The sequence below is a fragment of the Ziziphus jujuba genome, chromosome 11 (assembly GCF_031755915.1).
Source record: "Ziziphus jujuba cultivar Dongzao chromosome 11, ASM3175591v1".
In the NCBI taxonomy this organism is placed as follows: Eukaryota; Viridiplantae; Streptophyta; class Magnoliopsida; order Rosales; family Rhamnaceae; genus Ziziphus; species Ziziphus jujuba.
This window is the reverse complement of record NC_083389.1, coordinates 15697071-15714764: the sequence shown is the minus strand read 5'-3', so window position 1 is coordinate 15714764 and position 17694 is coordinate 15697071. Positions and strand designations below refer to the sequence as shown.

The window sequence follows — 17694 nt, the reverse complement described above, 5'->3', positions numbered from 1 at the left end:
TATTCACCCTAAAAATTAAAAAACAAAAATCTAAGCAAGGGTCCCAATCCCAGAAGGTTGGTGCACTTTATTTATTTTTTCTTTCTTTTTTGTACAAACAGATCAATATACTGTTCTTTTTTCCCCCTTTTCTATTTTGATTTTTTTTTTTTTTCCGGGGTGTCATTGGATGGAATTGGAATTGAGATTCGACACATCCAGTATAACTTGGTATTGTTTTGAGTAGCAATGAGCTTTTAGATATTTATGGCAACATCTTAATTCACGTAAACAAAAACAATGGACAATAATGTAAAACACATGTTTATTTTTTTTATTCAAATAATGTAAACAAATGTTGCCCAGAAAAAAAAGAAAAAAAAAGAAAAAAAAAAGAGTTCTTTTGATTATTAGTTCCATATTCAAATATGTTTTAACAAATAACTTGCACAAATCATCGCAACTACTACAATAATCTTATCCAACGGTTTACAAAAGATCGATCCAATGAAGATGACTTGTCAAATTCATTGGTCAAGAAAAGCAAAAACAAGAGGAAAAACTATCCCCGTAAAATAAAGATAAAAATAAAAAATATAAAAATATAAAAATATATCTCTGCATAAAATTGAATTTCCATTAGAAATTGAATTTAGAGTTTATGTACACAAAAGATACTGCCTAAAAGTGAAAAGCCATACCTATAAATATGCTATAATTAACAACAACTCTCTCCAAAAGAATTCAAATAAAACAAAAAAACAGGGACTTGCTTCAGCAATATGCCCCCTCCATTTAACGCATCGTTTGGATCTATCATTCTGATTCGCTTTCCATACTACCCATAGCCTTCAGTCCTCTTGGCCTCTGCTTCACCAAACAAACAGGGAAAACAGAAACATAAAAATTCATCCAAAAATCATTGAGAATTTCAAAGAAGAAAAATATTAAAAGTAAAATTAGAAAGAAAACCAGATAAAAAATAAAAAATAAAAAATTTCCACATACTTTCTTAGAACTTTTCTTTTCTCTGACTTCATATCTTTCTTGACACATATCAGTCAGCCACGCGCCTGGACTCACCAGCTACAACCACCAAAAACCAAATTCAAAAAAACAAAAACAATCAAAACCATTCAAAACAAGAACAAACCCAGATCACAGAAAATAGAAAACTTTTACAAAGCCGGATCACGGAAAATAGAAACTGGAAGGACTTACAAGTAAGCTCCTTTGGACGGTCTTGGCCCTTTTCTTAGGCCTTTGAGGAAGCTTACAACCTTTCATGGCCATGAAATCTTCCTCTTTCTCTTTGCTTGACAAAGTGATATAAAGCTTAGGCCACACCAGCCCTCTATCCTCTCTATTATTATTATGTCCATCCCCTGAAACCTTCCCATTTCCATTCTCTTCCAAACCCACTGAGCCTCTGGTGGTATAGAACCTGTCCTCCTTCTCCGGCGACGAGGATGATTTCCGGTGGTTGTCGACTGAACCAGACCGGAGTGTAGCCCCCTCAGAATTCCTGAAATTAAAAACAAATAGACCCAAAAATTTTTTTTTTTTCCCTCTTAACAATTTATAGTTGAGAAAATTGGTCGGGGTAGTTGGGGAAAAAAGGGGTATAGATAAGTTATTACTTGAGATCCAAGGAAACCAAAATCCAAGCTCCAAAGAAGAGCCCCAATTTGGATGACTTTTTCTCTACACCTTAGAAATCACAAAAAGAGAGCTTCTTCTTTTTTTCTTTCTCTATTTTTTTTTTTCCCCATTCCTTATCCAGTTTGTTTCTCAGGAACCAAACAGAGGGTGGGAAAAAGAAACAAGATGTCTCGAAAAAAAAATTGTCCTTCACCTGGTGAGGCGATTGGGTTGAAGATGGTGAGAGATTTCCTTGTCGGAAGCAGTGACCAAACACCGATCAATCCGAGACGATGAGATTTTCCTCCTAATCCCACCACCACCGAATCTTTCTGCAACATCTGAGCCTTTAACTCTTACGCATCTGAGCCTCTTTTTGTTTCCCCACTGTAAGAAAAATTCGGGTTCCGAAGCCTTGCACGCTCTTTGATTCCTCTCCTCCGTCTCCATATCTGAAAAGCACAGAGAGTTCCGTCAGTTATTTTTATTTTTATTTATTTATTTATTTTTTTTCCCCTGAGACCCAGAAGTTAAAAAATCAAAGAAATTGTCAAAGTTTTGAGTTGGGAAAAATATGAATTTTCAAAATACCCACTTGAATTTTCTTCCTTAAACCAAAGGAGCTGAGATGTGGGTAAGCCAGAAAAATGGAAAATTTTGGGTTTTCTTCCTCAGGTTTTAACTCCGAAAAGAAAACCCAGAAGAAGAAAAAACTGAAAAAGAAACATAAAAAAAAAATCTCATCTAACCTCAAGATCTATGACTGTAACGGACAAATCGGAAAGCGAATCCTTCTCAAATCTACCCTGAAAGTCAAACAACAGACTGGTTAAGACAAAGAATCCCCAGAAAAGAGATGTGAAAGAAATGAAGAACAGAGACTTGAAGAAGAAGATGGATGAGAAAGAAGAAGAAGAAGAAGAAGAAGAAGAAGAAGATGGATGAAAAAGAAGAAGAAGAAGAAGAAGAAGAAAGAGCTTACAATGGGACAATTCTGAGTCAGAGAATCAAACAAAAACAGAAAAAAAAAAAACCAAAAAATTATATATATATATATATATATATATAATTTTTCCCAAGAGACAACAAAATTGTTGAACGAGAAAACAAAAAGAAGGAATCCTAGATCGTCTTCTTGTTCTTCTTAATCTTATTCTCTACCCCTTCTGAATTCCCATCCTCTGCGTCTCTGAACTTTCTTTTTTCTCTCTGTTTCTCTGTTTGTCATCTACTTTCCCTTCTGGGTTTCGGCTCTATCTCTCTCTCTCTCTCTCTCTCTCTCTCTCTCTCTCTCTCGCTGTGATTTTCCCTTCGAACCTCTCTCTCTGAAGCTTTTTTTTTTTTTTTTTTTTCTCTAATTTCTTCTTCCTTCTTCTTCTTCTGCTGGGTCTGTCTGAGAGGCTTGTAACCCATTTATCCTAGAAAAGCCAGAAATAAATAAATAAATAAATAAATAACTGAAGATTACCACAGCCGTTAGATTCTACATCAACGGCTCGATGTGACGGAGCCACCTATAATGTTTGCTTTTTAACGCGCCTCTTGCATTTTCACTCTCTTTTCCCGTTTGGTCCATCTAACCAAACCGGGTCGTCGGGCCTCATTTTCAAGCCCAACTTCTTCCTTTTTATTTATTTATTATTATTATTATTATTATTTTTTATATTCAGACTTGGGATTTCTACAAAAAGAAAATTATTGAGACTTGGGGTCTCAAATCCATACAAAAGAATAAAATAAAATATTGAGAATTCAGAAATCATAGAAAAAAAAAAAAGAATAAGAATATGTAGAATACAATTTAATTGAGTAACGTTTACATGTAAATGTGATTTTTTTTTTACAGATGAATTTTTTTTTTTTAAAAGGACACATATGTACAAAAATGAAATACAGTGGGATAGTTTTGTAATTTCTGAAATTAAAATGTTCTACAAATATATTATTGCATATTGGACAGGTTAAAAAATGTTCAAAGATAAACAAAAGTTAAATTATGGTGCCACAATTGACCAACATAAACTCTGTTTTTTTTTTTTTTTTCCTTTTTCCCGCTAAAATTGTCCAACATGAATTTACTCGGAAGATCTGAACTCCAAAATATTTAACTATTAAGACAAATATATAAAATGTCTTATATTTCATTTTACAAAAGAAATATTAACATATAATTAAAAATAAAACTAAAACCTCTACATGCTTATCTTCGTGTCAAAATTATCACTTATAACAAAAATTGTAATGAAACTATAGAAAATAAAATTATGTAGCATAATTATTTAAGTAGTTTTAATTAATAGTATAATTTTCTTAGTAAATTTTTAATTTGTACAAATATAGAACTATTTAAACGAATGTGGTAGCTGAGTTGGTAAAAGCAATCCTATCTATGTTTTTTTACGTTGGATTCGAATCTATTCGAATCTATCGAAGGATAAAAAAATATCTAGAAACATGTAATTAGTCAAAAAAAAATAATATATATATATATATAGAACTATTTGAAATTTAATCATGCATTTGTTATTAAGTTTTACTTTTATGGTACTATAATATCTAATTGTATCAATTTGCTTTCGTTTTATCTTGCGGTGCTCAAATATTTTCTTTTATTTGCAATGCTTAACAAGGTTTTAAAAACATATTAGAGCTACGCTGATTCAAATAATTTTTGGGCTGATGAATCCCACCGAAAAGCCTTTTTTTTTTTAGTTAAAAAAAAAGAAAAGAAAAAGAAAAACCTTGAATTGTATTTTTGTTGTACAGTAATCTCTAATATGTTAACCACAAAATGTCAAAAGAGACCTTGTTTGAAGCCTGAGATCATATTCAGTTTTTTCACAATTTCAGTTTTTCTCTTCTAAAGTCTAAAAAAAGGAAATATAAATATATTATTCAACATTTATTAGAAAAAAAAAGGTATTTCACAAAAGTTGTTTCAATATAAATTCTATATATATATATATATATAACTTTAGAGTTTATGGAAAATATTACAAACTAAATAACATGTCAATTTGATTTACTTAATCAGTTAATAACCAACTTATAAAAACTAATTTTTTAAAATAAAATATTATGTTATAATGGGATATATTATTCTATAACTAATAATTAATTACCTTTTTATTGACAAAATATAACTAATAATCACCTCTGAAAGTTTAAAATTATTTCTTAATGTAATCCTTTGTCAGAAAAAAAAAAGACAAAATACTCAATGCCTACTATAAGAAAAGATCCTAATACTTATAATATATAAAAAAAATCACAAAGCCATAAATTCCAAAAGTTCGGTGGTAACAAAATATTATAAATTAATTAAAATATATAAGTACGTGGGAAAGGAATCATATTGGGAAGACTGTTTGGAGGACATTTTACAGAGAATTACGAGGAAATGAGGAAAGATACGTAGTCATGAAGAAGTATGCAGGGACTTTTTTATCACAAACGAAGGCATAAAAACATGTGGATTTTGGTACCACAAAATGCTGTACTTTAGGACGAGAAATAACAAATAAATAAATAAATAAAAATTGAATCTAATAAACACCATCATCGAGGGGTATTTTCTCCTTTTACCCAAAAAACAAAAAACAAAATACCAAAAAAACAAAAAACAAAAAATGATATTTTTTTTATGTTATTACTAAACAACATCTTTGAATATAAAAGGTAAAATTTTTAAAATTTCTTTAACAATATTTTGTATCATATTTTTTATTTTTATTTTTTCAATAAATATTTATTATTATGTTTATTTTCTTCATTCTTTTGTAAAAACGTATAAAAGGAAAAATGTAAAAACACGTTTCCCATCAATGGTAGCAAATTGTTAGTGTGTTTCCGTCAAATGTTTCCAAAAATCTAAAAAATTGTAAGAGTCGTTTAATATTATATTCCTCAATTTTTCTTCTTAAGGACTCTACATTCACCAAAATAATACATAACCAAAAGTATTTTCGCCTTCTAGCTCAGTGCTGTAAATCCATTCTTAGAATTTTCAGCCAGAAGCTTGCCTATTTTCTATCTAGATGATATTGAAGATTCAACCAGAGGTCAAGTCCATGCTTCTACAAACTACTTAGCAGCCTTATGCAGTGCCCTAAGCCATCTAACAATATCTTTAAAGGCTGATGATACATCTGAGGGCATTTGGGCTGAAGAACAGGCAACATAGACTGCAGCTCCCTGGTTCAACAAATTCCATAGCCTCCGGCTGTATTCTTTCATCTTATGCTGCACATATACCTTCTGTTGCTGGTTTCTTGAGAATGCCACGTAAAAGCCTCTCCCCCTTCTGCTTCTGATAGTACCCCATCATTTTGTGAATGAGACAACCAAAAATCTTTCTATAAAAAAGTCGTTTGTATCGGTCGCACTTTGGATGGATCTTTCCTCCACAAATCCATGGAAAGGTGCACAACTAGTTCCAGGTCCAATGAGAATGAGAGGAAGAGATGTAGGTGACGGTGGAGGGGAATCTTTATGAAACCATATTGGAATATGAGTGCCTGATCATGACAGAAACAAAATAATATGGCATTAATGGGTGATTCATTTGGTTGCTTATCAACAATGGGCCTTAAAAAATCGTATTTTATGCCATACATTCCTCAGGATCGAGCTGGCTTAGCCATGTTCAGCAGAGACCCCAATCGTGTCCTTTTATAAGGTGTTGTCAATGATACTACATTTACAGTTTTAAGTGCACTTGATTTGGGTGAGCTGAAAGAGAGGAAGATATGGAAAATGCTCTGGTTTTCAAAGAAGGAACCAATTGTACCAGCCATTCAAACGGCATTTGAACTAAGGAAAATGCTCCAATACCTGTATGCTAAAAAAACAAATTATATTCATTCATTAAAAGGCCAACCTTTTTTACCAACCAAAAAATAAACTATTAACCGACCAACTTCAACGTCATTAATAAATAATTCAGTTGGTATATCTATTATGTTAATTGATTCATCAAAACCCCATGAAACAGAATGTATGAAAAACTACTTTAATCAGAAATTTGTGTTTTATTACAAGAAACATATACTGCTGAATAAAATGCAAAATAAATTAGCAACAACCGATTTTGAGGAACTAGTATGCCTTGCTAAAATCGTTTACTTATGTACTTAAATGTTTGAAGAATTCCAAGTGGCGCACATCTTTTCCACAACCTCCCTTAGTCAATGGTTGATTTCGGGTCTACATGAGCATGTTCAAATGAATTTAGAAATGGATGAGGAAAAGAGATGGAAAGAAAGAATCCAAAGAAAATTTTCACTAGCATTCATGTTTGACATCCAGAGGCAAAAAATACCTACTTGTGCACAGCATAGTTATAATACAAAAAGAACTCATTTAGGAAATCTAAGATGAGAAAGATTGCTTACAAACAGAGAATGTAAAAACTAACCACATTTATAACTTGGAAAGGGAACTATGCAAATTTAAACATCGTAAAGACTTCTATCTCTGTAGAAAGGAAACTAAAGGTTTCTACAAGAAAACTTGACTGAAAATTAAAAGTTATTCAATTTTCATCCATGGTAAAAACTAATAACTGAAAAACAACAGAGACTCTTTTTCTTTTGCAAGAATGGCTGGAAAAGGGTTTCTCATAAATTAATCTACACTGTGAACCGTATAAGTTACATTATACAAACACACAATCATTGAAATCCCAACCAAACTCCGTCAAAACTCAAAAAAGAATAAAACCAGTGAAACTAAAACAACATATTTATCTGTCCCTTTGTCAGTTCGAGAATAATTAACTTACAGCTATGGTGTACTGTAGCCATACCCTGATTTGGTGTTGGTCATTTCCTAAACCTCTTTCAACTATGGCAGTTGCCCCAAGATACTAAAGTCTTCAGTCAAGATTCTTCGCAACAAGCTGTAGCCATATATAACTAATGAATTCCAATCGAAGCAACTTTATCACTGTAACATACATTATATTGTGTAGAAATCATGTAACAACATCCACAAAAATTATACCACGAATACAGAATAAATTTTACAAGCAGATAACTTGTTAAACTATTGAAGAAAAACAACAGAGATAAACAAGACAAAATGTAAGCAATCTAAGCTTGTTTGAAGATCATAAATCAGAATTCAAATTTTTATTCAAGATTTTATATGTCATAATAAATACATCAATATTTAATATTCCACCCTCAATGATCAATATAGATAAAAATCTAACAGATTGACACCAAAGAGAGGGAAAAAGAGAACATATATATATATATATATATATATATATATATATATGTGTATATATATCATTACATTAAATTTCTGGTAACCGGAATCACTGAGACCAAACACAGCATAATGTGCTCCTTCTTACCAATGCTGATTTCTCTGCAGAAGATAGAAGCTTGACAGGGCAGCCTCTGCGCTCAGCTTCACGGCCAACTTGTTTTGCCATGTCCAATACATTTCCAGTCTGAGATGCATATGGTATATCAGTAGCTTAGGTCCTTCTTCCATGGCCTCCTATAAAATTATTTTTTGAAGAAATGGATAATTAGGAGAAGATAATCATATTAGAGATCAAGCTTTTAGCCCTCTCCCAGCTTTCCATATCCCTCAAAACTCAACACTCCACTTGCTTACATCCAACTCTGCTTCAGAACTTATATTTACTTAGTATGGAAACAAAAATATATAATAATTCATCGATCATCAATTCAGATGATTTGCAATGAACCAAATTATATAACAATGAAAAAAACAAAGACACAAAACAATTCGCATTGAAATAGTGAGAATTTTCCAACCAAATGATGGGTTCTTAATTATTAAGAGTAAAACTTGGAAATTAATTCTTCTCATTTTTATTTTTTTTTCCACATTAAATATTCAAAAGAAAAACTGAATTGGGAACAAACCCATTATATATATTTCAGCAAGCAACCAAATTTTTAAACAGACTAGCAGAACTCATGAGTAGTAAGTAGCAGAAAGTGGAGGGAGAGAGAAGAAACAAGGTGGCAGAGTGGTACATTTGCAGTATAATTTTCTTTTTTGACACCCATTCTTCAAGGTTTTGAGCATCATAGGATGAAATAAGCAAGAAAAAATGTTGAGGAAGCTGAAGCTAAAACCCTATTAGTCATTTCGATTTCTCATACAAGGATATGAACAAGGAAAGGAAGGAAGAACGAAGACTTGGAAGAGGAAGAAGAAACAGAAAGCTTATGATGAAATGATTAAATTCCGTGTAAGAAAGCTTAATATTTTTGTATTTTTCCCAAGAAAATAACAAAATTCCTTAACAAGAAAAACAATCCCATAATCAAAATCTTCTTCTCCATCTACACTTCCGAAATTCCCAACCTGTGCCTCTTTCTCTCTCTCTCTCTCTCTCTCTCTCTCTACGTCTCTCTGGCGGTTTTCCGGGTCGGGTCTTGAATTTAATCCAACCTCCTTATTATTATTATTGTTATTATTATTATATCAAACTTTGGATTTTAAATAAATCCATGAAAGATAAGAGAAAAATTACTGGGATTTTTAGCTGTTTTGTGTTGAAGTTTCTCTTCAATTTTTTTTTAATTAAACAATTTTATAATTTTTTTTATTGTACATTTTTAAGCCACAATGCAATATAGAATTTTGATATCTTAATCACCATTATTGAGCTCACCATAATGATGTTCCAATTTTTTTTTAATACTGTATTTATATATTTAATACTGTTAACAAATCAACGTGGCCAAATATATGTAAAAATATATTTATCTGTCAGGAAAACATATATAATAAATTAATAAAACGGTCAATCAATTGATGTTGTAATATTATTGTTAAATGTTATAAGTAGTCTGTGATAAAAATAAAAAATTAAAAAAAAACAATGGTATTTCAAGAAAACACCAAATAAATGTTAAAAAAAAAATCGAATATTTAAAATGTATATTAGTTATATCTTTTTTTGATAGGAGATAAAAATAATTGAGGAATGTCATAACCATGACAGTGAATATTAATTACCAAAAAAATAAAATAAATAATAAATATAAATTATTTATTTTTCCTGTGTCTTGTATTATTTAAATTTGTATTTTCATAAATATAAATAATACTCCATCATTACAATTAACCTACTTCGACAGTATATATTAAAAAAATATATATATCATAATTATTTTAATTAATAATTGCATATGCTTTTCTAGGAGAGATAAATAAATAATATATTTAGAAAACTGTTGCACGATTCCCAAAACACCGTCTGAATACAGATGAACCGAAACAACGATTAACAAATTCAATGTGAAGGCCTTTGATTTCCATCCTCAAATCATTTCCTATCCAACAAATATGCACGTGAGATATTCTTTTTTATCATTATTTTTAATTCGAACCCAAAAAATAAAAATAAAAATAAAAAAAAAAAGGTAACAAATATATAAACGGAGGGAGGAAATTAGATACAGTGTATATATGTGTGACTACCAACTACGCCTATGCTATTATTGACCCAAAAAAAAAATAAATAAATAAATAAATAAAAACTACTTCTCTGCTACACCGATTGGCAGATTGCTGAATGAAATTGGAATCCTCATTGATTTTGTTTTCCTAATTTATTTTGGTGTTTCTTCCTCCTTTCTCTCTATAGTTACTGGCCCCACAGAACCACTCTGAATCAAATCCAAAGGCTAGCTTTTGCTTGTTTATCTTTCAGGTTTTTTACCACTCCTTCCATTTGTTTGTGGGTTTCATTTACTTTTTTGTTTAATGGGTTTTTATTGTTTTGCTCATGTTTGGTTTCTACATGTGTTTTTTTGTATGTTCTTAGAATTTCTGTTATGGGTTTAATGCTTATGTTTGTATCAGTTGCTTGATTTTCTAGGAAATTTGCTTGCTTTATTTTGCTCTGCAAGCCAAGAGCGAAAATTGAGTTTAGCGTGCAGGCATACTATTGTATTGTGTCTGTATGTGTATATGGGTATTATGTGTATATAAATTTGTATTTATATGTTTATATTGGCAGCTGAAAATGGTTCTCAATTGTTGCAAACAGTGTTAAGTCTATACTGGATATCGAACTATATGGCTGCAACCGTCTTAGATTTTAGCAAAATAAAAAATAAATAAATAAAAGATACTTAGATCATTACTGTTATTTTATGCATATTACATGAATCCATGATATTAATTCCTGTTTCTTCTGCAATGCATTTGCACAATCAAATACTCACTTTCTGGAGAATAGAATCAGGAATCACATGGTTTTCAATTCTGTGTCACTAATCACTGTATCTGAATATTCTTTGCTTTTAACTTCTGGGATTCTTTTAGTTGATCAGATATGAGAATGGGTATTCTTTCTTTTGGCGGTTCTGTTTCTGTTTGTATGGTTATTGTGCTCACTTGTTTTAGCTGCTGCTAGTTGAATATGGCTTGACTGTTTAGTGCTGTTTTTTGTATCTATAGAACATGGGTTTCCTTGTTCTTTGGGGTTATATTCTTTTGTTTATTTATTTAGACTTTTGGTGGAGCTGTTGTAAAGTAGACGCATATGAATTCTTATTCCGGATTTAGTTAAAATGGACTTGAGATCCCAATTTTGCCAAGAAAGTTAAATTTTTATCATTTGGGCAATCTTTCCAACTTCAAGTTTTCTGAAGGCTGGAATGTAGATTAGATGTCCCATATATGGATTTGAAAATATGAAGCAGCTAGAGCCATGACAGTAGGAGAAATAGTGAAAAATTCCTAGGAAGTGGCTATGAAGTGAATGAGAAATTATTGATGTTAAGGGGAATCTAAAACAATGCACACAGTTCTTCAGATTTTCTTTCAAAGAACAGTAAATTAAGCTGTATGACCTATAAAAGATGACAGTTTGATGCATGACAGCCCAAATATTTTGCTTAGTCCACCAGCTAATATTTCTTGTTTCACGTGTTGATGATTGCTTCGTAAATTTTCTTTCAACACTTAGTTTATGCTTGTTGTTTGTTGTTAAGTTACTTTCAATTCTAAGGGTTTGCATCCAATTGAGTTTAATAGGTTGCAAAGTCTCTCATAATGAAATTCACGTTCTTAGAGTTGTATAGAATTAAGATTTCCAAGTCAATATAAACCCTACGTTCTTAGAGTTGTATAGAATTAAGATTTCCAAGTCAATATAAACCCAGCACTGGTGTATGCAGTTCCTTTTAGAATGGTTTAATAATTTCTAGTATTGACATTTATCTTTTTAATTCTGAATTGCAGGTTGCATTAACATAATTTATTCTTGAGCTCTGAGCACAAAATGGGGAGTGTCAATGGAGACAAACTCAGGTTTTGCATTGACAGAGGGGGCACATTCACTGATGTTTATGCCGAAATTCCTGGTCAACCTGATGGTCGAGTTTTGAAACTTTTGTCTGTTGACCCATCAAACTATGAAGATGCTCCAGTTGAAGGAATTCGGAGGATTCTTGAAGAATTTACAGGGGAGAAAATTCCACGTAGTTCAAAAATACCAACTGATAAGATAGAGTGGATAAGGATGGGTACAACAGTGGCAACAAATGCACTTTTAGAGAGAAAAGGAGAAAGGATTGCGCTGTGTGTGACTCAAGGGTTCTCTGATCTGCTCCAGATTGGTAACCAAGCTCGTCCAAAAATATTTGACCTCACTGTGTCAAAACCATCAAACCTTTATGAGGAGGTTATTGAGGTCGATGAGAGGATTGAGCTTGTTCAAGATGAGGGAGAAAATCAGGGCTCTTCCACATTAATTAAAGGGGTTTCAGGTGAGCTTGTTAAGGTTGTGAAGCCTCTTAAAGAAGAAGCTCTAAAGCCTTTACTAAAAGGTCTGTTGGACAAAGGGATTAACTGTTTGGCTGTTGTTTTGATGCATTCCTATACTTATCCACAGCACGAAATAGCTGTGGAAAAGTTAGCTGTGAGTTTGGGCTTCAAACATGTTTCCTTATCTTCAGCTCTGACGCCCATGGTTCGAGCTGTTCCTCGGGGTCTGACAGCTAGTGTGGATGCATACTTGACTCCAGTAATTAAAGAATACTTATCAGGGTTCATGTCCAAATTTGATGAAGCACTGGGGAAGGTGAATGTTTTGTTTATGCAATCTGACGGAGGACTTGCACCAGAGAATCGATTTTCAGGGCATAAAGCAGTTTTGTCAGGTCCCGCTGGTGGGGTTGTTGGTTATTCACAGACTCTTTTTGGGCTTGAAACAGACAAACCCCTCATTGGGTTTGACATGGGTGGTACATCTACGGATGTGAGCCGTTATGCTGGAACTTATGAACAAGTCCTGGAAACCCAGATTGCTGGTGCCATAATACAAGCGCCTCAGCTCGACATAAATACTGTTGCTGCAGGTGGTGGATCAAAGTTGAAGTTCCAGTTTGGAGCTTTTCGGGTTGGACCGGAATCTGTGGGGGCACATCCAGGTCCAGTGTGTTACCGGAAAGGAGGAGAATTGGCAGTTACAGATGCAAACTTGGTTTTAGGATTCGTTATTCCCGATTATTTTCCATCCATCTTTGGCCCCAATGAAGACCAGCCTTTAGATATCAAGGCAACAAGAGAAGAGTTTGAGAAGCTTGCAATACAAATAAATTCTTACAGAAAGAGTCAGGATCCATCTGCAAAGGACATGACAGTAGAGGAGATTGCAATGGGATTTGTGAATGTGGCTAATGAAACAATGTGTCGTCCAATAAGGCAATTGACTGAGATGAAGGGCCATGAGACAAGGAACCATGCTCTTGCTTGCTTCGGAGGTGCAGGGCCGCAACATGCTTGTGCCATTGCTAGATCTTTGGGTATGAAAGAGGTACTCATTCACAGGTTTTGTGGGATTTTAAGTGCATATGGGATGGGATTGGCAGATGTTGTAGAAGAGGCACAGGAGCCATATTCTGCTGTTTATGGTCCTGAATCTGTGATTGAGGTCTCTAATAGGGAAGCTAATTTACTGAAGCAGGTAAAACAGAAGCTGCAAGAGCAAGGGTTCAGAGATGGAAACATTACAACAGAGACATATCTAAATCTAAGGTATGAAGGTACAGACACTTCAATCATGGTTAAACAGAAAGCCAAAAATGGAGTTTTAAGTGACTATGATGTGGAATTTGTGAAGATGTTCCAGCAGGAGTATGGTTTTAAATTGCAGAACAGGAAAATCTTAATATGTGACGTTAGAGTCCGTGGTGTGGGAGTCACTAATATATTGAAGCCACAGGCTACACAGTGTGCATCTGGTACTCCTAAAATTGAAGGCTCTTACAAGGTTTATTTTGGGAATGAATGGAAAGATGCACCACTATTCAAGCTTGAGAAGCTAGGATATGGGCACGTCATCCCTGGTCCTGCAATCATCATGAACGGAAACAGTACCGTGATAGTAGAACCCAGCTGTAAAGCTGTCATAACCAAATATGGAAACATTAAAATTGAGATAGAGTCTACTTCAAGCACCGTGAAGGTAGCAGAAAAGGTTGCAGATGTTGTGCAGCTGTCAATTTTCAATCACAGGTTTATGGGTATAGCTGAACAGATGGGAAGGACCCTACAGAGAACGTCTATCTCAACAAACATAAAGGAACGACTAGATTTCTCATGTGCCCTTTTTGGACCTGATGGGGGACTAGTTGCTAATGCCCCTCATGTTCCTGTGCACTTAGGGGCTATGTCTAGTACAGTTAGGTGGCAGATCAACTTCTGGGGTGACAATTTGAGTGAAGGAGATGTTTTGGTCACCAATCATCCTTGTTCTGGAGGCAGTCATCTTCCTGATATTACTGTTATTACTCCTGTTTTTGATAATGGAAAGCTGGTATTTTTTGTGGCAAGTAGAGGACATCATGCAGAGATTGGTGGCATTACTCCTGGAAGCATGCCACCCTTTTCCAAGTCGATATGGGAGGAAGGTGCTGCCATAAAAGCATTTAAGCTTGTAGAAAAGGGAATCTTTCAAGAAGAAGGAATTGTGAAACTTTTGATGTTCCCCTCTTCGGATAAAATAGAACATAAGATCCCAGGAACCCGTAGGCTTCAAGATAATTTATCAGATCTTCGAGCTCAAGTAGCTGCAAATCAGAGAGGGATTTCCCTTATCAAAGAGCTTATTGAGCAGTATGGTTTGGACACTGTTCAGGCTTACATGACATATGTACAGTCGAATGCTGAAGGAGCAGTAAGAGAAATGTTGAAGTCTGTTGGTTCTAGAGTTTCATCTCAATCAAATAGTTTTGGAGATAGAAATTCTGTGACTATTGAAGAAGAGGATTACATGGATGATGGGTCTGTCATTCATTTGAAACTTACAATTGATTCGGACAAAGGTGAAGCAAATTTTGATTTTAGTGGAACCAGTCCAGAAGTTTATGGGAATTGGAATGCACCAGAAGCAGTAACAGCTGCAGCAGTCATATACTGTCTTCGCTGTTTGGTGGATGTTGATATTCCCCTCAATCAAGGTTGTCTGGCTCCTGTAAAAATCCATATACCACCAGGCTCATTCCTCTCTCCAAGTGATAAGGCTGCAGTAGTTGGGGGTAATGTTCTCACATCCCAGAGAATAACTGATGTTGTACTTACTGCATTTCAGGCCTGTGCTTGTTCACAAGGCTGTATGAATAATCTCACTTTTGGGGATGATACGTTTGGTTATTATGAGACAATTGGAGGTGGCAGTGGGGCTGGGCCAACCTGGGATGGAACCAGTGGAATCCAATGCCATATGACCAATACACGAATGACTGACCCAGAGATTTTCGAGCAGAGATATCCTGTTATACTGCATAAATTTGGTCTCAGAGAGAATAGTGGCGGAGTTGGACTGCGCAAAGGAGGTGATGGGCTGGTCAGGGAGATAGAGTTCAAGCGCCCTGTTGTTGTGAGCATTCTTTCAGAGAGGCGTGTTCATGCTCCAAGAGGGTTAAATGGAGGAAAAGATGGATCTCGTGGGGCTAACTACCTGATCACAAAAGATAAGAGAATGGTTTACCTGGGGGGTAAGAACACAATTAAGGTACAGGCAGGTGAAAGACTTCAAATTTTAACTCCTGGTGGCGGTGGATGGGGTTCCCTTCATTGATTCTTCATGGTAAGCATTACTTTTTTATGAGAGCCACTACAACTGGTCTGGTATGTTACTGGAGCATATGGATGAGTAATGTAAACCACTTTTTTACAGGGATTAATAACAAAATTAGCTTGGCTATTTGAAGTCTAGAATGTTTGTTGTGAGTTACATGTTGGTTCTATGTTGTGAAGTCTAGAATGTTTGTTGTGAGTTACCTGTTGGTTCTATGTGAACTTGGTAAGAAATGTTTTAACATGAATCATGCCCTCAGTAGTAACCAAAATTAGTTATTCTATTTGAAAATGGTGGGTTTCCTCTATAAATTTACGATACATTTTCAGACTGGTTTTATGATCCTGGTGGCAGTTCTTTTTTTTTTTTTTTTTCCCTTTTTTGTTTCCCTTTTTTTTTGGTTTTTCTTTTTTCTCTAATCTGCAAAAAATATTTACTGCATCTGCATTTTCTTGGGGACTTTTGCCTTTCCATTATTAGAAGTAACTAAATTACAAAAAGGAACATTGTTATGTTAGGAGAGAGACTGAAATGGAACAATCTAAAACTCACCTTGATTAGCAACTAAGGCAAAAATACACCTATGGGATGAGTCAGCAGATCACATTATATATTGGATTGCATCAGAAAGAGAGGTTGAACCTCTTTTTTCTGGTTTCCAAGAGGTGTCAAACCAGAAAGAAACATAGCTGTCATCCCATAAAACCCTTTGCTTACTTTTTCTTCTTTTTTTCCCTCTGTTTTATAATACCTCTTTTGTAAATGGAAACAATACTGCTTGAAATACAGCCTCGTCCGATGAAACCAACCTTATTATTAATTTTTTTACTAGAATAAAACGTGGGGAATAACTTGTAACTTTTTAATTGGATTTGGCCACTGTTTGGCATGGTAAGTCTTCCTTCTTGTTATTTACCAAAAAAAAAAAAAAAAAAAAAGTTTCCCTTGTTATTTCTGTATCTGAGATTGTCTGCCTTGTTTTGTGATCCTCGTAGGCTCGGATTTCAGCATTGGATGCTTCATACTTTTTGAAATCTTGCGAGTGATTTTATAAATTAAAATCATGGTTTGCCGTTTCACGATTTTTGGCAGCTAGAGACAAAGAGTAACTAGGAAGTAGAAATTTACTGAGACTTGATATTTTGAATAGCTCTGTTTCTCAAAAGTGACCATCCTAGATGGGGAGGTGACTTTTATGGAGTGTCATTTGCCTGCTATTGTTTGTTGATGAACCTTCTTATAAGATTTTTGGGCTAACTGTATAAACTCCACTTCTCTTGCTGATAAAAGTGTTTCAACAGGAAAAGAAGCAGCTGTGGATTGATCAGTTTTAAGCCTTTCACACTAGTTATCCTTGAATCTTTCGAGTATGACCGTGTTTGTGCAGTTGGGACTTAGTAGCAGCTGAGTATTAAAGGAGCAAAAAGCTGCTGCTGAGAAATGATCTGTTGTCTAAATCCATCGAACATCGTCCTTGCTCAGGAAATAAGAGTGGGGTGATACCTGCATTCACATGGCTGGTTCCTGGTACTTTTCTGTAAACCTTAGATTGAGGTCTCTCATTGAAATAATTGATTTGGTTTTACCAAAAAAAAAAAAAAAAAAAAAAAGGATTATAAGCACGTCTATGTTTCATTTTGTTGTTCAATAATGAAATCCCACAGCCATACAAATTTCAAGTATTAACATAATGTTCCTTGGTTAAATTTTTCTCATACAAATCCCAAAATATGCTCTGTTGTGGCTGACTGAGAGGAAGCATCTTCCCTTGACTGATCAAAATCTGTTTTTAAAACGTGTTAGCTAAACAACATATGTTTTTACAGTATACATGCCTGCAAACTGCAGAGTGGGTGGATTTCCTTCCTGAACTAAATTTTCCATAGCAGTAAATTCAAGTGTGTATGTTTTAACATTTTAAACCCCCTCATTTTTTTTTTTACTTTTCCCAACTTAGTAAGTAAACTGCAATTGGTTCAATTAAGAAT

The 17694-nt window shown here is 34.0% G+C and overlaps 2 protein-coding genes and 1 long non-coding RNA gene across 10 annotated transcripts; 1 reads left to right on the top strand and 2 right to left on the bottom strand.

Annotated features, from left to right (window-relative positions):
- Positions 1–596: 596 nt before the first annotated feature.
- LOC107432699 (uncharacterized) lies at positions 597–2992 on the bottom strand. 2 transcript variants are annotated; one of them, XM_016043887.4, is made up of 6 exons: positions 2603–2992; positions 2370–2426; positions 1835–2072; positions 1201–1504; positions 988–1065; positions 597–846 (listed from the first exon to the last, which is right to left on the bottom strand). In XM_016043887.4, exons 3-6 carry the CDS (start codon positions 2068–2070, stop codon positions 796–798), a joined length of 669 nt encoding a protein of 222 aa, XP_015899373.1. In that variant the 5' UTR covers positions 2071–2072; positions 2370–2426; positions 2603–2992; the 3' UTR covers positions 597–795. The 2 variants fall into 2 exon arrangements, with proteins under 2 accessions (XP_015899373.1, XP_060668627.1); XM_060812644.1 differs by lacking the exon at positions 2603–2992 and having other exon boundaries at positions 2370–2580.
- Positions 2993–5453: 2461 nt separating this feature from the next.
- On the bottom strand, positions 5454–9041 carry LOC107432695 (uncharacterized). Of its 6 annotated transcripts, XR_009634710.1 has the most exons (4): positions 7921–9041; positions 7403–7519; positions 6235–6453; positions 5454–6137 (listed from the first exon to the last, which is right to left on the bottom strand). It is a non-coding gene; the product is annotated as an uncharacterized LOC107432695 (long non-coding RNA). The 6 variants fall into 6 exon arrangements; XR_009634714.1 differs by having other exon boundaries at positions 5454–6453; positions 7982–9040; XR_009634709.1 differs by having other exon boundaries at positions 5454–6453; positions 7921–9038.
- Positions 9042–10100: 1059 nt separating this feature from the next.
- On the top strand, positions 10101–17454 carry LOC107432701 (5-oxoprolinase 1). 2 transcript variants are annotated; one of them, XM_016043890.4, is made up of 3 exons: positions 10101–10327; positions 11866–15715; positions 16997–17454. In XM_016043890.4, the coding sequence occupies exon 2, from the start codon at positions 11906–11908 to the stop codon at positions 15704–15706; it is 3801 nt and encodes a 1266-aa protein (XP_015899376.3). In that variant the 5' UTR covers positions 10101–10327; positions 11866–11905; the 3' UTR covers positions 15707–15715; positions 16997–17454. The 2 variants fall into 2 exon arrangements, with proteins under 2 accessions (XP_015899376.3, XP_015899374.3); XM_016043888.4 differs by having other exon boundaries at positions 10103–10327; positions 17008–17454.
- Positions 17455–17694: the final 240 nt, after the last annotated feature.

Coding starts and splice junctions, on each gene's coding strand:
- LOC107432699 (XM_016043887.4), bottom strand. CDS start 2,070: ATGGAGACGGAGGAGAGGAATCAAAGAGCGTGCAAGGCTTCGGAACCC. Junction 1,066..1,200: donor CCGTCCAAAGGAGCTTACTT/GTAAGTCCTTCC, acceptor TGGTGGTTGTAG/CTGGTGAGTCCAGGCGCGTG. Junction 847..987: donor AAAAGAAAAGTTCTAAGAAA/GTATGTGGAAAT, acceptor TTGGTGAAGCAG/AGGCCAAGAGGACTGAAGGC.
- LOC107432701 (XM_016043890.4), top strand. CDS start 11,906: ATGGGGAGTGTCAATGGAGACAAACTCAGGTTTTGCATTGACAGAGGG.